Raw genomic sequence first — 22,289 nt, 5'->3', positions numbered from 1 at the left:
AAACACACCAACATGTTTCATCCAACAGGACTTTATCAAGGTGTTGGATGAAATCAAATCACCAATACTGTTACCCTTAAAGACAGCCGTGTCATTCTGCAGCATCATGGCATTTTATATTCGTATTCTGCACACGGCCTGGGAATGTGACTTGCGGGGCAGGGAGAAGGGGTTGGGATATTCTCCTTGCAAACAAGTTTGGAGCCTGGACCTAAAAAACAGGTCGTAGCTCATATTTCCTAGGGAAAGTTTTAAAGATATAATTTAAAAAAAATGTCAAATCCCCAAAAAACACCTTTTTGTGTCCTTTTACATTGTCATTTTTGACTCCCATTTGCAGGCATACTTGGGATTTGTTCTGTTTGCAGTGCTGTGTGTTTCTGTATTACACTTGTTTCATGGATTGTTCAACGTGTGCATGCAAGATGCATTTCTGTTTCCTGGTGTATCTTTTAGTTGCAAAATGCATCGGGACAGGGGGAGGCTCTGAAAATAGCGGGGTTCGCAAATACCACTTTGCTGCTTATTTTTACCTAGGAAAATGTGCCTTATATCTGTGTACAGTGCGGTCCCGGCCTTCACATTACACGGAGCGGCGCCACATTTAACCCGCGCGCTTCCTGCTTGCCGGCGCCGTATTCTGCGTGCAATGGACTGCGTTTGATTGCCGGTATCGTGACGAGCGGCTGAGCACAAACCCTCCGGTATCCCGCGAGACCGATGCGTTTAACAGCCAATGCATATGAAAAGGTGGCGTTTTCTCGTGAGAAAACAAGCTTGTGAATGGGGAGACAATTAAAAGGAGAAGAGAACGCCGATACCTCGGGGTGATTGACGATGTACGTCTCTGGCAGCTGCTTTTCGAAGGCGTCGCCGTCCCGGGACATGCGGCAACAGATGGCCCGCGTCAGGTGTCCCTTACTGAATAGATAACCTGAGAGAGAGATGCATCGTTTAGGGGCAAACAGAAAGACGCGCACGTTATACATTGTACACAGAGCAACAGTGACCCAAATGTGTGATATTCAGGGGGGTTCGTTCCTAGTGCGTACCAAGCGTGACAGAGCTGAGGTACACGGGCTCCATGAAATGAGAGAGGAAGGCTCCTTGCAGGCCCAGTACGTTCCAGCGCATGATTTTATCGCTGCAGGACATGGTGCGCAGGCGCTCTCCGTGCTGGATCCCATCCCAGGTCGGGACGATGTCGCTCGACTCTACGGGAATCGTGCCTTCTCCTGTGTGGCAGCGGGAGGACAAAATCAAGAGTCATCACAGAGGGAAATCCTGGGGCTTCTCTCCCCGACCCTGAGGGAACCTCGGGGAGGCAGGGAACCTCAGAATGGGGGGGGGGGGGGGGGGAAAGAGGGGGAAGAGGTAGGGAACCTCGGGGGGAGGCAGGCTTAAGAATGAATAAAGCTAAACATCAAATAAACAGACTACTGATTGCTTTAATGCAGGGGGTGCTAAACTCTAGTCCTCAAGGGCCACCAATAGGTCAGGTTAAGGATATCCCTGCTTCAGCACAGGCGGCTCAATCAGTGTCTCAGTCAGAATGTCTGCATCACCTGTACTGAAGCAGGGATATCCCCAATACCTGCCCTGTTGGTGGCCACCACTGCTGTAATGCGTGTAATGCGTGTAATGCGTGTAATGCGTGTCCAAAGTCAGTGATAGCGATGGCAACTGAGACTTCAGAAAGTTCTGTAACTCCATTTCCAAAAGCCCAGGTGTTCTTGAGCTGAAACACAGGCATCAAACCAGAGTTTGGAAACATTAACATATTAATAAAAGTTTTTAAACTGCTGCTTGAAGATAACAGAGTGCCCCCCCACCCCCCACACGTGTATTCATGTTCGGGCTGGCGTCCCATAGTGATTGATCTGAACACATGTACATAAAGTCTGAAATAAACAGGAACTACCCCTCACATGGGAGACACATACGTGACAGGCGCACATGGAAGACAGACACACGACAGGCGCATGCGAGTCACTTTTTATGCCAGTTTGATGTCACGTACAACAGGTTCTGAATAGTATCGAAGCCAGCAAAGAAAGCACACACAAGTGATAAATTGTGATCGACTTACCATTTTCCACTTTAGTTCGCAGCTTGCCCTGCTTTGGGTTCTCAAAGAGGGGGTAATGCTTTTTGTCTCCCTCTGCAGAGGGCAAATCACTGCACGACTTGTCAAAGAGAGCCCCATCTCCGCAGGGAGCGGTGCTGCAACACAACGGACTCGGGTCAGAACCGCGCTACACATGCACAAGTACCAGACATAAAGAGCCCCATCTCCGCAGGGAGCGGTGCTGCAACACAACGGACTCGGGTCAGAACCGCGCTACACATGCACAATTACCTAACACAAGGAGGTGCACAACTACGTGGATCACATGAAGAAATGCATGGGTCGCATAAGGTAGCGGCTTACAGGGACACATTGGCTCTCACTAACCTAATATAAAGGTGAAAGGTCACCGCTGGACGGACCCGTAACAGATCGCCTTCCGCTTCCTCAAATATGTTATCATCTGGTGCGTCTGGATTGTATTTCATCATTTGGCTGTACAGATATCTGAAAAGACAGCCGGGGAAGGGGAGAACGGAGGAGATTTATACCCGGGGAAAAGCACCGGCTGGGGGAGTGTGTGTGTGTGTGTATGCGTGTGTATGCGTGTGTATGCGCGTGTGTGTGCGTGTGTGTGTGTGTGTGTGCGAGAGTGTGTGTGTGAGAGAGTGTGTGTGAGAGAGTGCGTGTGTGTGCGTGTGTGTGTGAGGCGGAAGGAGTCGGGCGCAGAAGAACTTGTGTTGCCAATTAAAGCTTTAGATCAGAGGCGGCAACTCCAGTTATCTTCTGCTCGCTGTGTCCTCACTACCTTGTAAAAGTTTGTGTTCTCTCAAACTTCCCCACTCTCCTCATTTCTTCATCTCTCCTCCCCTCCACCTATGCATGTGCCCATACACTGCACCACTATATGCACACACCTTTCCCAACAACTTCTACACCCCTCAATAAAAAGCACCCCCACAAATCCTCTTCTCTCCCCTCCATGCCGCTGGGGATCTCTCCTAATCCTGGACCCAGCCATATACACACCTGCTCTCGCCCACGCCTCCCTCCCGGCTAATGATGGTAACCTATCTAATTTATTACCGGCCAACCTTAAAATTCACCTATCAAAAGAAGCATCCCAATATCCTGCACTCATGGCTACTGTCCCACGCCCACAGTCACTGCTACCCACCATTGTGGCCAAGTACTGCCATCTACTGCAATTACCCACCAGCAAGGCCAGGCACTGCCATCTACAGCACTTATCCCCTCACTCGCTGTCTCAGTCTCCCAACATACCCCTTAGATTGTAAGCTCTCCGGGACAGGAATTGCCTATTGTCTGACTTTGCTGCGCTATACACCGTCGGCGCTATATAAATAAAGATCCACATACCCCTACAGAATTGAAGAATGCTTAAGATATACTGGGCCGTCATGTAAGAATAGGGTGTGGAGGTGGCCAAGTCTTTCCCACAGCCGGCAAATGGTGATGGCAATAGTTACCATTCTACTGAATGGAAGATAATGCATTTTGTGTCCTCGGAACGGCCAATCATTTTCTGGGAAGCCGCGGGAATGGGACCACGGGTTGGGCCACAGTGTTGTACTACAGCTCAAATCGTGGTTTGTGGGGTGGCAGCTTCGTGGCATAGATGGAGAGAAATAAGGGCGCGTGCGGGTAGATGAACGCCTCACCTTGTAAACCCCCGGCGGGAAATAACCTCAGCGTGGCAATCATTGACCGTCTCTCCTCTCAGGCTCAGCTCTTCTCCCTTCACACAACGGTTGCCTTTGCGAAACACAAACAAGGATCGTGTGACGCACGGACGCAACACAAAGCAGACGGGAGCAGATGGGGGGGGGCGTGGAGGAGAGAGGGGGAGGGGGGGGGCGGGATTACCCGTTCCAATGCTGACAACGGTCCCCATGTCTTCCTCGCTCTTCTTCATGATGATGGCTGCCAGGATCTTCCGGCCGAGCAAGCTGTTCTGGATCCTGGCGGTCAGGGAGTTGAAGCGTTGGTGGCTCAGCATGGCGATCTGGTCGTGGAACGTGCTGCCGGACACCGGGAGCTGTAAGGAGAACATCGGGATTTGAAGCATATCTACATTTCTTTCTACCGCCGCGCCGTGTAATCGCGATCGACTACACGCCTCCCTCTCCGGTTTCAACTTCCCCCACCCCCTATTTAGGAGAGAGATTCCTGCACCGTGAAGTAAGGTAAAGGTTACTCTTCATCAAAACCACGGACGTATCGCAAGGGTGGGCAACTCCAGTCCTCAAGGGCCACCAACTGATCAGGTTTTCAGGATATCCCTGCTTCAGCACAGGCGGCTCAATCTGATTGAGCCACCTGTGCTAAAGCAGGGATATCCTGAAAACCTGACCTGTTCGCGGCCCTTGAGGACTGGAGTTGGCGCCCCCCCCCTGGTGTACTGCCTCCCCCGCATGTACACGAGAACCTTCACTCTTCCCCCCACTTGTTCTGCCGTGTAAATCCCGACACGAGCCCGACGCGCGGTTACTCCACGCACACTGGCCTCCGCGATGCTCTCCCCGGTGCGCGCCGCTTTTTCTGCCTCTCCGATCAGGACTCGCAGGGCCGCGTCGGCCGCTTCCGCCTTGGCCTGCTTTTTGTTGGACGCGCTGACTGCTGGGAACCAGCGGCCGCCAACCTTTGCTTGGTAGAGGAACCTGATGGTGAGAGATAGGCGTTTGCCGGCAGCAGTGCCTGGAGTTTACATACTATACACCCGGCAGTGTGCGGGGAACATTCTACGGCGGGGGTAGGCCAACTCCAGTCCTCAGGGGCCACCAACAGATCAGGGTTTACGGATATCCCTGCTTCAGCACTTGTGGCTCAGTCTTTTGACTGAGCCACCTGTGCTGAAGCAGGGATATCGTGACCTACTGGTGGCCCTTGAGGAATGGAGTTGGCCACCGCGGCTCTACAGTCATGTAACAAGGTAGATGCATCCAACACATTAACTTGAACGTAAATTCAGTAGGGGTAACGGCTCCTTTAGGTTGGAGGGGACTTGCAGTGCATCACAATACTAGTATAAACTGCTTGAAAGGACAGCCCATACTTCCCATTACACTTAGTCTGACGCCAAAGTTCACACGTACTTGGGATCATGGGCAGGTCCAGTCTGGTTGACGAGCTTAAACTCCGCTGCAAAGCCCTTGGCACGGGAGTAATCCAGGAGGCCGCTCACTGGGTTGGCATTCAGATATTTAATGAAAACCCCCACATTATGGGCCTGGGTATTTTTGGGATCTTCCAGTGGCAGCTCCGGGCCCGTGGGCAATTCAGAGCCATCAGGATTGGGACCTGTGTCAAACTGAGACAAAGCAGGAAGTCAGCTGGATAATGTAGAGACATATGAAGAACATTTCACTGTGATTTACTGATCAGCCTAAGGGGGAAGCAATTACAACATGGAGTGGCAGGCTCCACTAGTCATAACTTATAAATCAGGGTATCTATTAAATACAAAATGTCAGATATGGACTATCAATAAACTCAATCCCCCCCCTCAATTCTGAACAAATGGAACATTCCAGGTCCGGTTTGGCCATCTGATTGGAGGGATAGGCTCAGTGTCTCCATGACAAGCAGATCCCATCAGAGGGCTCCATTTCTGAAAGTTCCATCCCAGGCCGCTCCCACGGGGAGGGGAGATGTTTCGGAGTGTTTAATGGAATTAAGTTTTCTGGATTGTTTAGCCTCGCAGCCCCGCTTTGTAAGGCCACGTCCATGGTTGGGTGCTTGTGCGTCTTCACACACGCCTCTACCTGGAGAGATTTGTGCCCTCTAGGTGGATGAGACGAGGGGGCGTGTCGTCGCGGTAACCATGGATGTGGCCTAATAGGAGATTGAACACAAGGCAGCCACAGCCAGGTGACAAATTATAAACCAGGGGGCGGCCAACTCCATTCCTCAAGGGCCAACAACAGGTCAGGTTTTCAGGATAAACCCGCTTCAGCACAGGGGGCGCAGTCTGACTGCACCACCTGTGCTGAAGCATGGATATCCTGAAAACCTGACCTGTCGGTGATCCTCGAGGACTGGAGTTGGCCGCATCACACACGCCATACCTTCTCGCCCGGTAACGCAGAGTTGCCCAGGAGCTGTTTCACGGCCACCTCAGCAGCCAGCTGCTTGGCCAGCTTCTTGCTATTGGCAGTCACTGCGGGGTATGTCTCGCTGCCAATTTTTACAGAATACGTGAACCTGCGATACAGAAGAAGAACAGTTCAAATATAACAAATTAACCAGACCGATCCGGTCGTTCAAAAACTTTGCATCATTTTTTCCTCCTTTTCCTTTGGATATGCGATTCTGTAATAACCCTGTATTTCTATAATAAACAGGGAACGATGGTATAAACAATATTTCCAGGGACTTTTAAATATGGCTGCTATTGTGAACGTCTTACACAATCTGTGTGTTCAACATCCCCGAAACTGTGGGATTGCTGCCCCTAGTGGCAGGTGTTTAATGAGCTCTCCGTAAAAATACGCATGGATTACAATTGGGGCGAGATGTCACGGTGTGCTGCTCCGATAACCGGCCTGAATGTCAAGACTTGTCAAAGCACGCATTACATTATAAAGAACACTGCTAAAAGATGGAGGCGCGATTATACAGCGGAGTGCGTCTTCATTCTTACAGAAGGTATGTTACCAAATGCAATGCATCCTGCAAATCAGGGAGGCTCAACTCCAGTCCTCAAGCCCGCCCCAACAGGTCAGGTTTTCAGGCTCTCTGCTTCAGCACAGGTGGCTCAATCAGAGGCTCAGTCTTTGACTTGAGGACTGGACAGTTGAGCCTCCCCTGCTGTAAATCACTAGCCCTGTTTAAAGTATGCTGAAAGTGCAGAAAATTCAAAGCACTCACCAACGCAACATTTTTTGCATCTTAACTTGTGTTTAAAAATGTGTCGAACCTTTGAGTTTTGTTCTACCAGAAGGACAAGCAACGCAAAGGCTGCAAACTGTTTCATCCAACCTCACACCGGGTCTGCACTCCAAACTGACACATTCACATTTTTTATGCCAGATTTTAACCTCTTCTACACCAAAGGGGCAAACAACTCATAGGTCGAAGTGGTGCCCCTGACACTAAGACATACTTGGGGTCGTGGGCAGGTCCGTCCTGGGACAGCAGCTGGAACTCGCACGCGTGCCCCGATTTCTGGCTGTGCTCCATGAGAACGCAGATGGGATTCTTGCCGCTCGGGAAAGAGCACTCTGTTACATTTTGCTAAAGAAGGGCAACAAAAAGAAGGTAAGCGCATAAGAATGTCATTTCATACAGCGCTGGGCAGGTGCACCGAACTTTATACAGCGTTTAGTAGCCTCCTAATGCCGGGGGGAATCGAGTGAGGCCCTTGCAACTTCCCTTAGCTTCGGCAACGCGTCGCCATGCAACTGCGGCGGTAAATGACCCAGCGGGGTCATGTGAACCCGCAGCGTCGTTTGACACTAAGAGCTGGAGACAAGGTAAGGGGGGGAGGGGGCGAGCAGGGAGGGGGAGGAGGAAAGATTGAGCACCCCCTGCTCTAACCTAACAGTCTGAACAAAACCGGACAGTTTTGTATCTAAATCCAGCAATATATCATACTGCAAATGGTCGGAAAAAGAAAGCCATTAAACATCCTTTAATCGGGTGGCTTAAAATCAGGGGAGGCCAGCTCCAGTCCTCAAGGGCCATCAACAGGCCAGGTTTTCAGGATATCCCTGATAAAGCACAGGTGGCTAAGTCTAGGACAGCACCATCTGTGCTGAAGCAGGGATATACGGAAAACCTGGCCTGTTGGTGGCCCTTGAGGACTGGAGTTGGCGCTCCCTGGCTTAAATGTTTAGAGGTGTTACAGGAATGACCAGGTACAGATGGCTTAAGTCAATATATACTGTATATATTGTTATGGGATGGGCATGTGTGTGTTTTCTATAACATCAACCATTTACATATCACTTTACAGCACTAATACTTGTCACAAAATAATAGGAGAGATAATGGGAATAAACACTACGGGCAGAAGAGTAAACATTAGGAAAAGGAGTCCCTGCCCTGAAGAGCTTACACTCTAAGTGGCGATATACAATAAGACAGGGGGTCGCAAACTTTTTCCCCTGCGCCCCCCGGCCGGCGGTCACCTCACCCCCGCGACCCTCACCTCGGCTCCGGCGTCATGACGTCCCGTTGCCATAGCAATGTGACGTCACATGCCGCGTAAGTAAAGTTTTACAGAGACCCTGCAGCTCCCCGGCACTTAATTTAAGTGCCTTCGGGAAGCTTGCGGGGCCTCTGTAAAACGCGCCCCCCCCCCCCGCAGGCAGGCTCGCCCCCCCCCCAGTTTGCGCACCGCTGCAATAAGACACCGTACAGCCCACTCACTTGTATAAGCCGGTGTCTTCCAGCGCCAAGAGGCGTCAGACCACAGAGCGCGTGGCGTCGCACATGCCTGCTGCAGAGGCGTTCCCTGGCCAGTGGGATGTGGAGGACACGCAACGGGGGGCGTGATGTCACGTGAACGAGACGCCCTCATTGGCTAAACCGTGCACGTGACCCGACCGGCGGGCGAAAAAATTCGGCCACACCGTCGTGCGCCCTATGGCAGTCCTCGTTGAGGTTACGGCCTTTTGTTTGCGCCGCGCGGACTATGGACGCGGCCTCATGGTAAGTATGGGCCTTAACCCACTGAATGCCTGCGCTGAAGCCAGTCGGGATCTGTGTGTTAATACAGGGGTTTCTCAACTCGTCGAGACCACCCCCCCCCCCCCCCACAGGTCAGGTTATAAGGATATCCCTGCTTCAGCACAAGAGGACGTTAGTGGCTCAGTTGAAGAGCCTGATTCAGCGCAGGTGGCTCAGTCTTTGACTGAGGCACTGATTGAGCCACCTGTGCTGAAGCAGGGATATCCTGAAAACCTGGCCTGTTGGGGGGGGGGGGGGGAGGGCTGGTGTCTTGAGGACTGGAGTGGAGAACCCGTGTGTTAATGTGATAATATTACCAACACGCGCAATCCAACACACACAACTCACCGTCTCCTCTTGTGTGTTTGGAGTCTCAATCTCTGCCGATAGTATCTCCTCCGCCGGCTCGGTGCCACCGCCCTGCTCGCGGATAAGAACACGCAGGGCCGTGGACGCAGCAACCTTCTTTGCAGTCTTTTTGCTGCTCGCCTCTACGACCGGGAAACTGCGCCCGCCTATCACGGCCTGCATCTTAAACCTTCAAAACATGAACAAATCAGATGCACAGACCAACAACAACAACAACAACAACGAATATTTCACACAGTGTGCGCAAATTCAGCAACAAGATGGCTATAAGACGACCGTGGACAAAGCGCTTTGATCTCTGAGCTGCAGTTTTCCCAGGAGCTTTAGAAATCCTTGAGCACCCAATATATCGCTGCTTTTTAAAATCACCAATATACTTAATTTAGGCTGCCATTTAGTACACAGCACAACGTTTACACGGCTTACAGAAAGAGAGACTATCTGAGCGAATAACGGAAGCAACACGGGTGCTCTTCATGTTTGTACATGAACGATTAGAACTTCCTCGTCCAAGACTTTAATAACGCAGTCGTCTCGTCAGCGCTGGGACAGGTGGGAAAGCAAAGCAGAAGCGAACTAAATAAAAAGCTCTTATCCACCAGTCTCAGCAGAGACTTACAGAGGAGAGACTCAGCGCAAGATAATATATACATCCACTGGTCAGTACCGGGCGGGGGGAGACGTGCCACATCACAACGGTCACTTCTTGCTTAATAACTCATCAGAAGTGACGGTTTTGCGTTGATTTCATTCATTCTTAAATATTTTACAGGGGAAAAGCTTAAAAAAATTATGTTCTAAATATTGGTAAAAGATGGTTTAATATGCTGTTTCCCCATTTTTTTTAATATATATATACAAAACTAATACAGTGACCAATATGGTGGACATGGGAGTTAATATAAATTAACCCATTGGTTGCCAGAGGGACGCGCTGCTTTGAATTTCTGAAAGGAATGCAATGGTTTTGCAATACATTGCAGGCCCCCTTGTGCCGTAGTTAATCCCCCCTCCTCCCTACTGCCCCCCGTGGTCTCACCTGGGGTCGTGCGATGGTCCACTCTGGCCAAGGAGAACGAAATCGCATTGCTGCGCACAGAACTGGGTGAACTCGATGAGGCCGCTGACCGGGTTCTTCTCCTGGCACGCCTGCAGCTTCTCCAAGCGCGAGAGCTCCTTGACCGGCTCGTAATACTGCGTGAACCCCGACATAGCCCCTCCGTCCATGAAGTTTTCCAGAGTGCTGGGAATGTCATCCTGCGTCCACATTTCGTTGCCGTTGTCGTCCTCGTCGTCGTATTCCATGCCCTTCGCACGCTTCCTGGGCGGTCCTGCATTGAGTGCGTCAGAGCTCAGCGCATCATCACCTTCTGTCTTTATATCCACGGGAAGCTTGTCACTGCCCGTGTCCTGCTTTTTCGTGTCCTGCTTTTTCGTGCCCTGCTGCCCGTTCTCCACGCTCGGGGCCAACTGCACCTTCACGGGCTGCCCCGTAGCCACAACATCTGGGAGGTCTTCTGGCTCCTCTTTTACGATCTTCGTTTCCATGGTGTCCTTCGCCTTTTTCTTGTTCAGCATCCTCTCGCGCTTCTTCTCCGTGAGGGCCCACTTGATGGGGTTGGTGGCGGTCTCCTTGCACACATCTCCTTGTTTCTCCAGCTCGTTAAGGATCTGATTGACCTCGCTCGTCTTGGAGACGCCGATATTTTTCCGGATGAAAAGCGCGGTTGCTGTAGGGGAGCCGTACAAATATTCGCACACTTTCTCCCGGTTTTCTGCCATGGCCTCTGGTGAGCAGGTGGCCAAATTGCTTTCAGAGTCCAAAGATGGTACGTCTTCCTCTTCTTCTGGAGGAGCCTCACGTTGATATCCCTGTCTCCTGTGGCTAAAAGAAGGTCTAGGACCGTGGGAAGCAGCTGCGATTCTCCAGAACGGTCGTCTCTCACCCGCTTTGCACAGCAAACCTTTCCGTTCTAAGCTGTAGAGATGGTGGTTGACACGTTTTTTGGGCACTCGGAAGTGTTTGGCTAAGTCCAGAGCCGTGGAGGTTTCACCTTCATGAAGCTCCTTGAAGAATCCCAGTATCAGTTCTTCCAACGAGTTAGCAGAGACGGACAGTGCCTTGAAATCGAGGGACAGATTAGCTACGCTATTTTCAGATGGTAACCGATAGATGTGGGGCCGTTGGTATCTCGGTGGCTGTGTTGTAGTCTTGTGTGTAAAGTTGTTGCTTTGCGGTGTACGATGTGTGTGCCACACGGACGGGCCAGGGACACTCCAAGGAACGTCTGGGTCTTTTCCCAAGAGAAACGCTCTCTGCTCTGCTTGCAAAAGGTCCGAGTAATACCCCTGTGGAATGAAAGGATTAGTGAAAGAGGGGGAATTGGGGCTCTGGTTGAAGGTATGTATTTTGTGCATTGGCCAAGAACGTTGCCCTCGATTTGCGCCTCTATTCATAACTCGGCACCAAAATGCCAGCCAGTACCCTTATATGCAGCGACGGGCAGGAGGGAGCTGCAGTCCGCTCTCCACTCGCACAACTGATGTGCAAAGGCCCTGCCAAAAGGAGAATACACAATGAACACATGGCTTTAACCATGGTGACCATGTAAAACAACCCAGAAAAGCCCAAATGACAGACAACCTCTCACAGGGGTGGCCAACTCCAGCACACAAGGGCCACCAACAGGTCAGGTTTTCAGGATATCACTGCTGCAGCACAAGTGGCTCAATCAGCTCCTGCTTCAGCACAGGTGACTCAATCAGTCCATGCTACAGCACAGTTGGTTCAATCAGAGGCTCAGTCTTTGACCTGTGCTGAAGCTGGGATATACTGAAAACCTGACCTGTTGGTGGCTCTCGAGTACTGGAGTTGGAAACCCCTGCCCTATCAGCTACGGCCCACACTACTAATTCAACACTGCAAGCCACCGGTGTGATCGGGAGATTGCAGGCCAGTCCCGGTTTTATCACAAATTGCGGTCTAAAATACAAATGCAAAAGTGCATTAGAATGAGTGAGTAAAGCGGGACCGGGTCACGTTCCACCCCTTCTACAGTACTCTGAGCAGGGAGATGATCTGGAGTAATAACTGGGGTCCTTCAAAAGTGCACAGCGGTAAGAGAGAAGAGCACCCGCTACAAGCTACTAAACGTCTGTCCGAAAGCCTGAAGTCTGTAGGACTCACTAAAGCAGTTTGCTGTCCAAGAGCCCGGTATGAATTTGGGAAGCAATGTGGCAGATTACAAAAAAAGGCTTAAAAGATCTCTCCAGCAGAAAAAGCGTCTCAAATTGTATCGAATGAGAACGCGCTCCCAGGTTACCGTGTAATGACACAGAGTGACCACTAGGTTTCCTATCTAGAATCCCAAAGTTCCCCTAATTGTCACATGGATCGGGATATATTACAAAAGGGCTCTCTCCCCTTCTCTTCTTACCTAATTCAAACAAAAAGCGATCTAGAGACTTATCGACATATTTTAGAGGAATGAGACCTCGCTTGTTGATCCACAGAACCGCTGCTGTTTCTTTTCTGGCACTTCGGCTACTGACAAAAAAAGGGGGCGCAAGTCCCGTCCTCAGGACATCCCCCCCCCCAAACCGGTCAGATTTTGAGGATATCCAAGCTTCAGCACAGGTGGCTCAAAGACTGAGCCACCTGTGCTGAAGCAGGGACTGATTGAGCCACCTGTGCGGAAGCAGAGATATCCTGAAAACCTGACCTGTTGAGGGGGGTCTCGAGGACTGGATTGGAGCACCCCATGACTATAAGAATTGTAAGAAACCTCTGTCCGGAGACACAATACAAACATTTTGCTCGGCTGTTCCTTACCTTTGACTTCTCCCTATTGAGAGGACAAGGATACCTGGCAGGGTGCCACATAAGAGCACACTTCAAAGGCCAGCTGAGAAAGAAGCCAGCTCTGTGATATAGAGCAGGGATACCAGGGGTGGGGGGGCAGGGGGGCAGGGGACCCTGCGGCCTAGCAGCTGGGGGCAGGATAAAGTGATCCCCGGGCCGCTTCCTGGATATAAAGCTGGGTAATGTTTCAGTTTCTTTTCTCAGTTAAGATCCCACCTCCTGCCTGTCTGGGGAAGGCGGGACCAGAGGCCAGCAGCCAATCAGCGATGGGACAAGCTGTGTGAATGAAGCACTGGTACATGGGGAGGGCTTGATTCCCTTGGGGAGAGAGAGGTGCCCAAACAGCCCACTAGGGCAGATAGATCTGACTTTCCTCATCTTCCCCCCCCCCTCAATCACTGGGGCTGCCAAAATCTGACTGTCTCCCCCCTCACACCCACCCCAATTAGGACACATTTAACTCTTCCCTTCCCCACAAGGGCAGATACATCAGCAACCCCCACCTCTGGGGCAAATAGATCAGAACCCTTCTCCCCCCACACCACCTCCGGGGCAAATAGATCATCACACCCCCCCCCCCCTCCCTCCCTCCCGGGCAGATAGATCACACACCCCCCCCACCCGGGCAGATAGATCATCACACCCCCCCTCCCTTGCAGATAGATCATCACACCCCCCCCCCCCCCCCCCCCGGGAATATAGATCATCACCCCCCCCCCTCCCTCCCGGGCAGATAGATCATCACACCCCCCCCCCTCCCTGGCAGATAGATCATCACACCCCCCCCCTCCCTGGCAGATAGATCATCACACCCCCCCCCTCCCTCCCGGGCACATAGATCATCACACCCCCCCCCCCCTCCCTCCCGGGCAGATAGATCATCACACCCCCCCTCCCGGGCAGATAGATCATCACACCCCCCCTCCCGGGCAGATAGATCATCACACCCCCCCTCCCGGGCAGATAGATCATCACACCCCCCCTCCCGGGCAGATAGATCATCACACCCCCCCCCCCCCCGGGAATATAGATCATCACCCCCCCCCTCCCTCCCGGGCAGATAGATCATCACACCCCCCCCCCCTCCCTGGCAGATAGATCATCACACCCCCCCCCCTCCCTCCCGGGCACATAGATCATCACACCCCCCCCCCTCCCTCCCGGGCAGATAGATCATCACACCCCCCCTCCCGGGCAGATAGATCATCACACCCCCCCCTCCCGGGCAGATAGATCATCACACCCCCCCTCCCGGGCAGATAGATCATCACACCCTCCCTCCCGGGCAGATAGATCATCACCCCCCCCCCCCCTCCCTGGCAGATAGATCATCACACACCTCCCCCCTCCCTCCCAGGCAGATAGATCATCACACCCCCCCCCCCTCCCTCCCGGGCAGATAGATCATCACACACACCCTCCCCTCCCCCCAAGGCAGATAGATCATCACACCCTCCCTCCCTCCCGGGCAGATAGATCATCACACCCCCCCCCTCCCTCCCGGGCAGATAGATCATCACACCCCCCCCCCCCCCTCCCTCCCGGGCAGATAGATCATCACACCCCCCCCTCCCTCCGGGGCAGATAGATCATCACACCCCCCCCTCCCTCCGGGGCAGATAGATCATCACACACCCCCCCCTCCCTCCGGGGCAGATAGAGCATCACACCCCCCCCCCTCCCTCCGGGGCAGATAGATCATCACACCCCCCCCTCCCTCCCGGGCAGATAGATCATCACACCCCCCCCTCCCTCCGGGGCAGATAGATCATCACACCCCCCCCTCCCTCCGGGGCAGATAGATCATCACACCCCCCCTCCCTCCCGGGCAGATAGATCATCACACCCCCCCCCTCCCTCCCGGGCAGATAGATCATCACACCCCCCCTCCCTCCCGGGCAGATAGATCATCACACCCCCCCTCCCTCCCGGGCAGATAGATCATCACACCCCCCCTCCCTCCCGGGCAGATAGATCATCACACACCCCCCTCCCTTCCCCCTCCCTCCCAGGCAGATAGATCATCACACACCCCCCCCCCCTCCCTCCCGGGCAGATAGATCACACACACCCCCTCCCGGGCAGATAGATCACACACACCCCCTCCCGGGCAGATAGATCATCACACCCCCCCCCCCCCCCCCCGGGCAGATAGATCATCACACCCTCCGTCCCTCCCGGGCAGATAGATCATCACACCCCCCCTCCCTCCCTGGCAGATAGATCATCACACACCCCCCCCCCTCCCTCCCGGGCAGATAGATCACACACACCCCCTCCCGGGCAGATAGATCACACACACCCCCTCCCGGGCAGATAGATCATCACACCCTCCCTCCGTCCCTCCCGGGCAGATAGATCATCACACCCCCCCCCCCCTCCCTCCCGGGCAGATAGATCATCACACACCCCCCTCCCTCCGGGGCAGATAGATCATCACACCCCCCCCCCTCCCTCCGGGCAGATAGATCATCACACCCCCCCCCTCCCTCCCGGGCAGATAGATCATCACACCCCCCCTCCCTCCCTGGCAGATAGATCATCACACCCCCCCTCCCTCCCGGGCAGATAGATCATCACACCCCCCCCTCCCTCCCGGGCAGATAGATCATCACACACCCCCCTCCCTTCCCCCTCCCTCCCAGGCAGATAGATCATCACACCCCCCCCCCCCTCCCTCCCGGGCAGATAGATCACACACACCCCCTCCCGGGCAGATAGATCACACACACCCCCTCCCGGGCAGATAGATCATCAACACCCCCTCCCGGGCAGATAGATCATCACACCCCCCCCCCCGGGCAGATAGATCATCACACCCTCCGTCCCTCCCGGGCAGATAGATCATCACACCCCCCCCTCCCTCCCGGGCAGATAGATCACACACACCCCCTCCCGGGCAGATAGATCACACACACCCCCTCCCGGGCAGATAGATCATCAACACCCCCTCCCGGGCAGATAGATCATCACACCCCCCCCCCCCCCCGGGCAGATAGATCATCACACCCCCCCCCTCCCTCCTGGGCAGATAGATCATCACACACCCCCCTCCCTCCCGGGCAGATAGATCATCACACCCCCCCCCTCACTCCCAGGCAGATAGATCATCACACACCCCCCCCCCTCCCTCCCGGGCAGATAGATCACACACACCCCCTCCCGGGCAGATAGATCATCACACACACCCCCTCCCTCCCGGGCAGATAGATCATCATCACCCCCCCTCCCTCCCGGGCAGATAGATCATCACACCCCCCCCCCCCCCCCCCGGGCAGATAGATCATCACACACACCCCCTCCCTCCGGGCAGATAGATCATCATCACCCCCCCTCCCTCCGGGCAGATAGATCATCACACCCCCCCCTCCCTCCCCCCTCCCTCCCAGGCAGATAGATCATCACACACCCCCCCCCTCCCTCCCGGGCAGATAGATCACACACACCCCCTCCCGGGCAGATAGATCACACACCCCTTCCCGGGCAGATAGATCACACACACCCCCTCCTCCCTCCCGGGCAGATAGATCATCACACCCTCCCTCCCGGGCAGATAGATTATCACACACCCCCTCCCTCCCCCCTCCCTCCCAGGCAGATAGATCATCACACACCCCCCCCCTCCCTCCCAGGCAGATAGATCATCACACACCCCCCCCCTCCCTCCCGGGCAGATAGATCACACACACCCCCTCCCGGGCAGATAGATCATCACACCCCCCCCCCCCCCCCGGGCAGATAGATCATCACACCCCCCCCCCCGGGCAGATAGATCATCACACACCCCCTCCCCCCAGGCAGATAGATCATCACACACCCCCACCTCCCTCCCGGGCAGATAGATCATCACACCCTCCCTCCGTCCCTCCCGGGCAGATAGATCATCACACCCTCCCTCCCTCCCGGGCAGATAGATCATCACACCCTCCCTCCCTCCCGGGCAGATAGATCATCACACCCTCCCTCCCTCCCGGGCAGATAGATCATCACACCCTCCCTCCCGGGCAGATAGATCATCACACCCTCCCTCCCTCCCGGGCAGATAGATCACACCCTCCCTCCCTCCCGGGCAGATAGATCATCACACCCTCCCTCCCTCGCAGATAGATCATCACACCCTCCCTCCCTCGCAGATAGATCATCACCCCCCCCCTCCCTCCCGGGCAGATAGATTATCACACACCCCCTCCCTCCCCCCTCCCTCCCAGGCAGATAGATTATCACACACCCCCCCCCCTCCCTCCCGGGCAGATAGATCATCACACCCTCCCTCCCTCGCAGATAGATCATCACCCCCCCCTCCCTCCCGGGCAGATAGATTATCACACTCCCCCTCCCTCCCCCCTCCCTCCCAGGCAGATAGATTATCACACACCCCCCCCCCTCCTCCCTCCCGGGCAGATAGATCACACACACCCTCTCCCGGGCAGATAGATCACACACCCCCCCTCCCGGGCAGATAGATCATCACACCCCCCCCCCCCCGGGCAGATAGATCATCACACCCCCCCCCCCCCCGGGCAGATAGATCATCACACCCCCCCCCCCCCGGGCAGATAGATCATCACACCCCCCCCCCCCCCCCCCGGGCAGATAGATCATCACCCCCCCCCCCCCCCCCCCCGGGCAGATAGATCATCACACCCCCCCCCCCCCCCCCCCGGGCAGATAGATCATCACACACCCCCACCTCCCTCCCGGGCAGATAGATCATCACACCCTCCCTCCGTCCCTCCCGGGCAGATAGATCATCACACCCTCCCTCCGTCCCTCCCGGGCAGATAGATCATCACACCCTCCCTCCGTCCCTCCCGGGCAGATAGATCATCACACCCTCCCTCCGTCCCTCCCGGGCAGATAGATCATCACACCCTCCCTCCCTCCCGGGCAGATAGATCATCACACCCTCCCTCCCTCCCGGGCAGATAGATCATCACACCCTCCCTCCCTCCCGGGCAGATAGATCATCACACCCTCCCTCCCTCCCGGGCAGATAGATCATCACACCCTCCCTCCCTCCCGGGCAGATAGATCATCACACCCTCCCTCCCTCCCGGGCAGATAGATCATCACACCCTCCCTCCCTCCCGGGCAGATAGATCATCACACCCTCCCTCCCTCCCGGGCAGATAGATCATCACACCCTCCCTCCCTCCGGGGCAGATAGATCATCACACCCTCCCTCCCGGGCAGATAGATCATCACACACCGCCCTCCCTCCCCCCCCCTGGGCAGATAGATCACACACACCCCTCCCGGGCAGATAGATCACACCCCCCCTCCCGGGCAGATAGATCACACACACCCCCTCCCGGGCAGATAGATCACACACACACACCCTCCCGGGCAGATAGATCACACACACACACCCTCCCGGGCAGATAGATCACACACACCCTCCCGGGCAGATAGATCACACACACACACCCTCCCGGGCAGATAGATCACACACACACACCCTCCCGGGCAGATAGATCACACACACACACCCTCCCGGGCAGATAGATCACACACACACACCCTCCCGGGCAGATAGATCACACACCTCCCCCCTCCCTCCCAGGCAGATAGAGCATCACACACACCCCCCCCTCCTCCCGGGCAGATAGAGCATCACACACACCCCCCCCTCCTCCCGGGCAGATAGAGCATCACACACACCCCCCCCTCCTCCCGGGCAGATAGAGCATCACACACACCCCCCCCTCCTCCCGGGCAGATAGATCATCACACCCCCCCCCCTCCCTCCCGGGCAGATAGATCATCACACCCCCCCCCCCCTCCCTCCCGGGCAGATAGATCATCACACCCCCCCCCCTCCCTCCCAGGCAGATAGATCATCACACACCCCCCCTCCCTCCGGGGCAGATAGATCATCACACACCCCCCCTCCCTCCGGGGCAGATAGATCATCACACACCCCCCCTCCCTCCGGGGCAGATAGATCATCACACACCCCCCCTCCCTCCGGGGCAGATAGATCATCACACACCCCCCCCTCACTCCGGGGCAGATAGATCATCACACACCCCCCCTCACTCCGGGGCAGATAGATCATCACACACACCCCCTCACTCCGGGGCAGATAGATCATCACACACCCCCCCTCACTCCGGGGCAGATAGATCATCACACACCCCCCCTCACTCCGGGGCAGATAGATCATCACACACCCCCCCTCACTCCGGGGCAGATAGATCATCACACACCCCCCCTCACTCCGGGGCAGATAGATCATCACACACCCCCCCTCACTCCGGGGCAGATAGATCATCACACACCCCCCCTCACTCCGGGGCAGATAGATCATCACACACCCCCCCTCACTCCGGGGCAGATAGATCATCACACACACCCCCCTCACTCCGGGGCAGATAGATCATCACACACCCCCCCTCACTCCGGGGCAGATAGATCATCACACACCCCCCCTCACTCCGGGGCAGATAGATCATCACACACCCCCCCTCACTCCGGGGCAGATAGATCATCACACACCCCCCCTCACTCCGGGGCAGATAGATCATCACACACCCCCCCTCACTCCGGGGCAGATAGATCATCACACACCCCCCCTCACTCCGGGGCAGATAGATCATCACACACCCCCCCTCACTCCGGGGCAGATAGATCACACACCCCCCTCCCTCCCCCTCCGGGGCAGATAGATCACACACCCCCCTCCCTCCCCCTCCGGGGCAGATAGATCATCACACCCCCCCCTCCCTCCCCCTCCGGGGCAGATAGATCATCACACCCCCCCCCTCCCTCCCCCTCCGGGGCAGATAGATCATCACACCCCCCCCCTCCCTCCCCCTCCGGGGCAGATAGATCATCACACCCCCCCCCTCCCTCCCCCTCCGGGGCAGATAGATCATCACACCCCCCCCCTCCCTCCCCCTCCGGGGCAGATAGATCATCACACCCCCCCCTCCCTCCCCCTCCGGGGCAGATAGATCATCACACCCCCCCCCTCCCTCCCCCTCCGGGGCAGATAGATCATCACACCCCCCCCTCCCTCCCCCTCCAGGGCAGATAGATCATCACACCCCCCCCTCCCTCCCCCTCCGGGGCAGATAGATCATCACACCCCCCCCTCCCTCCCCCTCCGGGGCAGATAGATCATCACACCCCCCTCCCGCCCCCTCCGGGGCAGATAGATCATCACACCCCCCTCCCGCCCCCTCCGGGGCAGATAGATCATCACACCCCCCCTCCCTCCCCCTCCGGGGCAGATAGATCATCACACCCCCCCTCCCTCTCCGGGGCAGATAGATCATCACACCCCCCTCCCTCCCCCTCCGGGGCAGATAGATCATCACACACCCCCTCCCTATGGGGCAGATAGATCATCACACCCCCCCCTCCCTCCCGGGCAGATAGATCATCACACCCCCCCTCCCTCCCGGGTAGATAGATCATCACACCCCCCCTCCACCTCTGGGGCAGATAGATCATCCTACCCCCCCCCCCCTCTGGGGCAGATAGATCATCCTACCCCCCCCCCCCTCCACATCTGGGGCAGACAGATCATCCTACCCCCCCCCCCCTCCACCTCTGGGGCAGATAGATCATCCTACCCCCCCCCCCCTCCACCTCTGGGGCAGATAGATCATCCTACCCCCCCTCCACCTCTGGGGCAGATAGATCATCCTACCCCCCTCCACCTCTGGGGCAGATAGATCATCCTACCCCCCCCCCCCCTCCACCTCTGGGGCAGATAGATCATCCTACACCCCCCCCCCTCCACCTCTGGGGCAGATAGATCATCCTACCCCCCCCCCCCTCCGGGACAGATAGATCATCCTACCCCCCCTCCACCTCTGGGGCAGATAGATCATCCTACCCCCCCCTCCACCTCTGGGGCAGATAGATCATCCTACCCCCCCCTCCACCTCTGGGGCAGATAGATCATCCTACCCCCCCTCCACCTCTGGGGCAGATAGATCATCCCACCCCCCTCCCGCCCCCTCCGGGGCAGATAGATCATCACACCCCCCCTCCCTCCCCCTCCGGGGCAGATAGATCATCACACCCCCCCTCCCTCTCCGGGGCAGATAGATCATCACACCCCCCTCCCTCCCCCTCCGGGGCAGATAGATCATCACACACCCCCTCCCTATGGGGCAGATAGATCATCACACCCCCCCTCCCTATGGGGCAGATAGATCATCACACCCCCCCTCCCTCCCGGGCAGATAGATCATTACACCCCCCCTCCCTCCCGGGCAGATAGATCATCACACCCCCCCTCCCTCCCGGGTAGATAGATCATCACACCCCCCCTCCACCTCTGGGGCAGATAGATCATCCTACCCCCCCCCCCCTCTGGGGCAGATAGATCATCCTACCCCCCCCCCCCTCCACATCTGGGGCAGACAGATCATCCTACCCCCCCCCCCCCTCCACCTCTGGGGCAGATAGATCATCCTACCCCCCCCCCCCTCCACCTCTGGGGCAGATAGATCATCCTACCCCCCCTCCACCTCTGGGGCAGATAGATCATCCTACCCCCCCTCCACCTCTGGGGCAGATAGATCATCCTACCCCCCTCCACCTCTGGGGCAGATAGATCATCCTACCCCCCCCCCCCTCCACCTCTGGGGCAGATAGATCATCCTACACCCCCCCCCCTCCACCTCTGGGGCAGATAGATCATCCTACCCCCCCCCCCCTCCGGGACAGATAGATCATCCTACCCCCCCTCCACCTCTGGGGCAGATAGATCATCCTACCCCCCCCTCCACCTCTGGGGCAGATAGATCATCCTACCCCCCCCTCCACCTCTGGGGCAGATAGATCATCCTACCCCCCCTCCACCTCTGGGGCAGATAGATCATCCCACCCCCCTCCACCTCTGGGGCAGATAGATCATCACACCCCTCATCACTACAGCAGATAGCTCCCTCGGTTACAACACGCACAGAGGCCGCACTGTTCCTAATGAATGAATCGCAGTGACCGCCCCTTTCTCCCTTACCGTCCCCGTGGTGGTGCTGGCGGCAGCGGCGGCCGGTACTGCTCCCTCTCTTTGTCCACACAAGGCCACTGCTTCCGGTCGGTGTGTTTCCGCTTCCGGTTCAATCTTTTGGAAACCCGCTACAACGGGGGGCGCCCGCCTCCTGACGTCACGCGGGGGAGAGGGAGAGGGAGAGGGAGAGGGAGAGGGAGGGGGCTGCGTGCGCATGCGCAATGGTGTGTGTGTGTGTGTGTGTGTGTGTGTGTGTGTGTGTGTGTGTGTGTGTGTGTGTGTGTGTGTGTGTGTGTGTGTGTGTGTGTGTGTGTGTGTGTGTGTGT

At 56.1% G+C, this 22,289-nt stretch overlaps 1 protein-coding gene across 3 annotated transcripts; it reads right to left on the bottom strand.

Moving 5' to 3' along the window:
• Positions 1-563: 563 nt before the first annotated feature.
• Positions 564-22,130, bottom strand: LOC142483506 (double-stranded RNA-specific adenosine deaminase-like). 3 transcript variants are annotated; one of them, XM_075583504.1, is made up of 14 exons: positions 21,973-22,043; positions 11,616-11,686; positions 10,170-11,479; positions 9,110-9,299; positions 7,194-7,324; positions 6,157-6,292; positions 5,185-5,399; positions 4,590-4,749; positions 3,956-4,127; positions 3,751-3,844; positions 2,456-2,575; positions 2,090-2,223; positions 1,053-1,235; positions 564-934 (listed from the first exon to the last, which is right to left on the bottom strand). In XM_075583504.1, the coding sequence occupies exons 3-14, from the start codon at positions 10,910-10,912 to the stop codon at positions 579-581; spliced, it is 2,634 nt and encodes an 877-aa protein (XP_075439619.1). In that variant the 5' UTR covers positions 10,913-11,479; positions 11,616-11,686; positions 21,973-22,043; the 3' UTR covers positions 564-578. The 3 variants fall into 3 exon arrangements, with proteins under 3 accessions (XP_075439619.1, XP_075439620.1, XP_075439618.1); XM_075583505.1 differs by lacking the exon at positions 11,616-11,686 and having other exon boundaries at positions 21,973-22,130; XM_075583503.1 differs by lacking the exons at positions 11,616-11,686; positions 21,973-22,043 and adding an exon at positions 12,963-13,108.
• Between the last annotated feature and the right edge of the window lie 159 nt (positions 22,131-22,289).

This window comes from Ascaphus truei, unplaced genomic scaffold, assembly GCF_040206685.1.
Source record: "Ascaphus truei isolate aAscTru1 unplaced genomic scaffold, aAscTru1.hap1 HAP1_SCAFFOLD_3294, whole genome shotgun sequence".
Taxonomy (NCBI): Eukaryota; Metazoa; Chordata; class Amphibia; order Anura; family Ascaphidae; genus Ascaphus; species Ascaphus truei.
Note: the sequence above shows the minus strand (reverse complement) of the source record. Positions and strands in the feature narration are given on the sequence as shown.

Bases quoted from the DNA above. Each gene is read 5' to 3' on its own strand.
- LOC142483506 (XM_075583503.1), bottom strand. From the start codon at position 13,013: ATGTGGCACCCTGCCAGGTATCCTTGTCCTCTCAATAGGGAGAAGTCA. The intron at 6,293-7,193 runs GTATGTCTTAGT...TCTGTATCGCAG, and splicing joins GGACCTGCCCACGACCCCAA to GTTCACGTATTCTGTAAAAA. The intron at 4,128-4,589 runs GTGCGTGGAGTA...TTCTCCTTACAG, and splicing joins AGAGCATCGCGGAGGCCAGT to CTCCCGGTGTCCGGCAGCAC.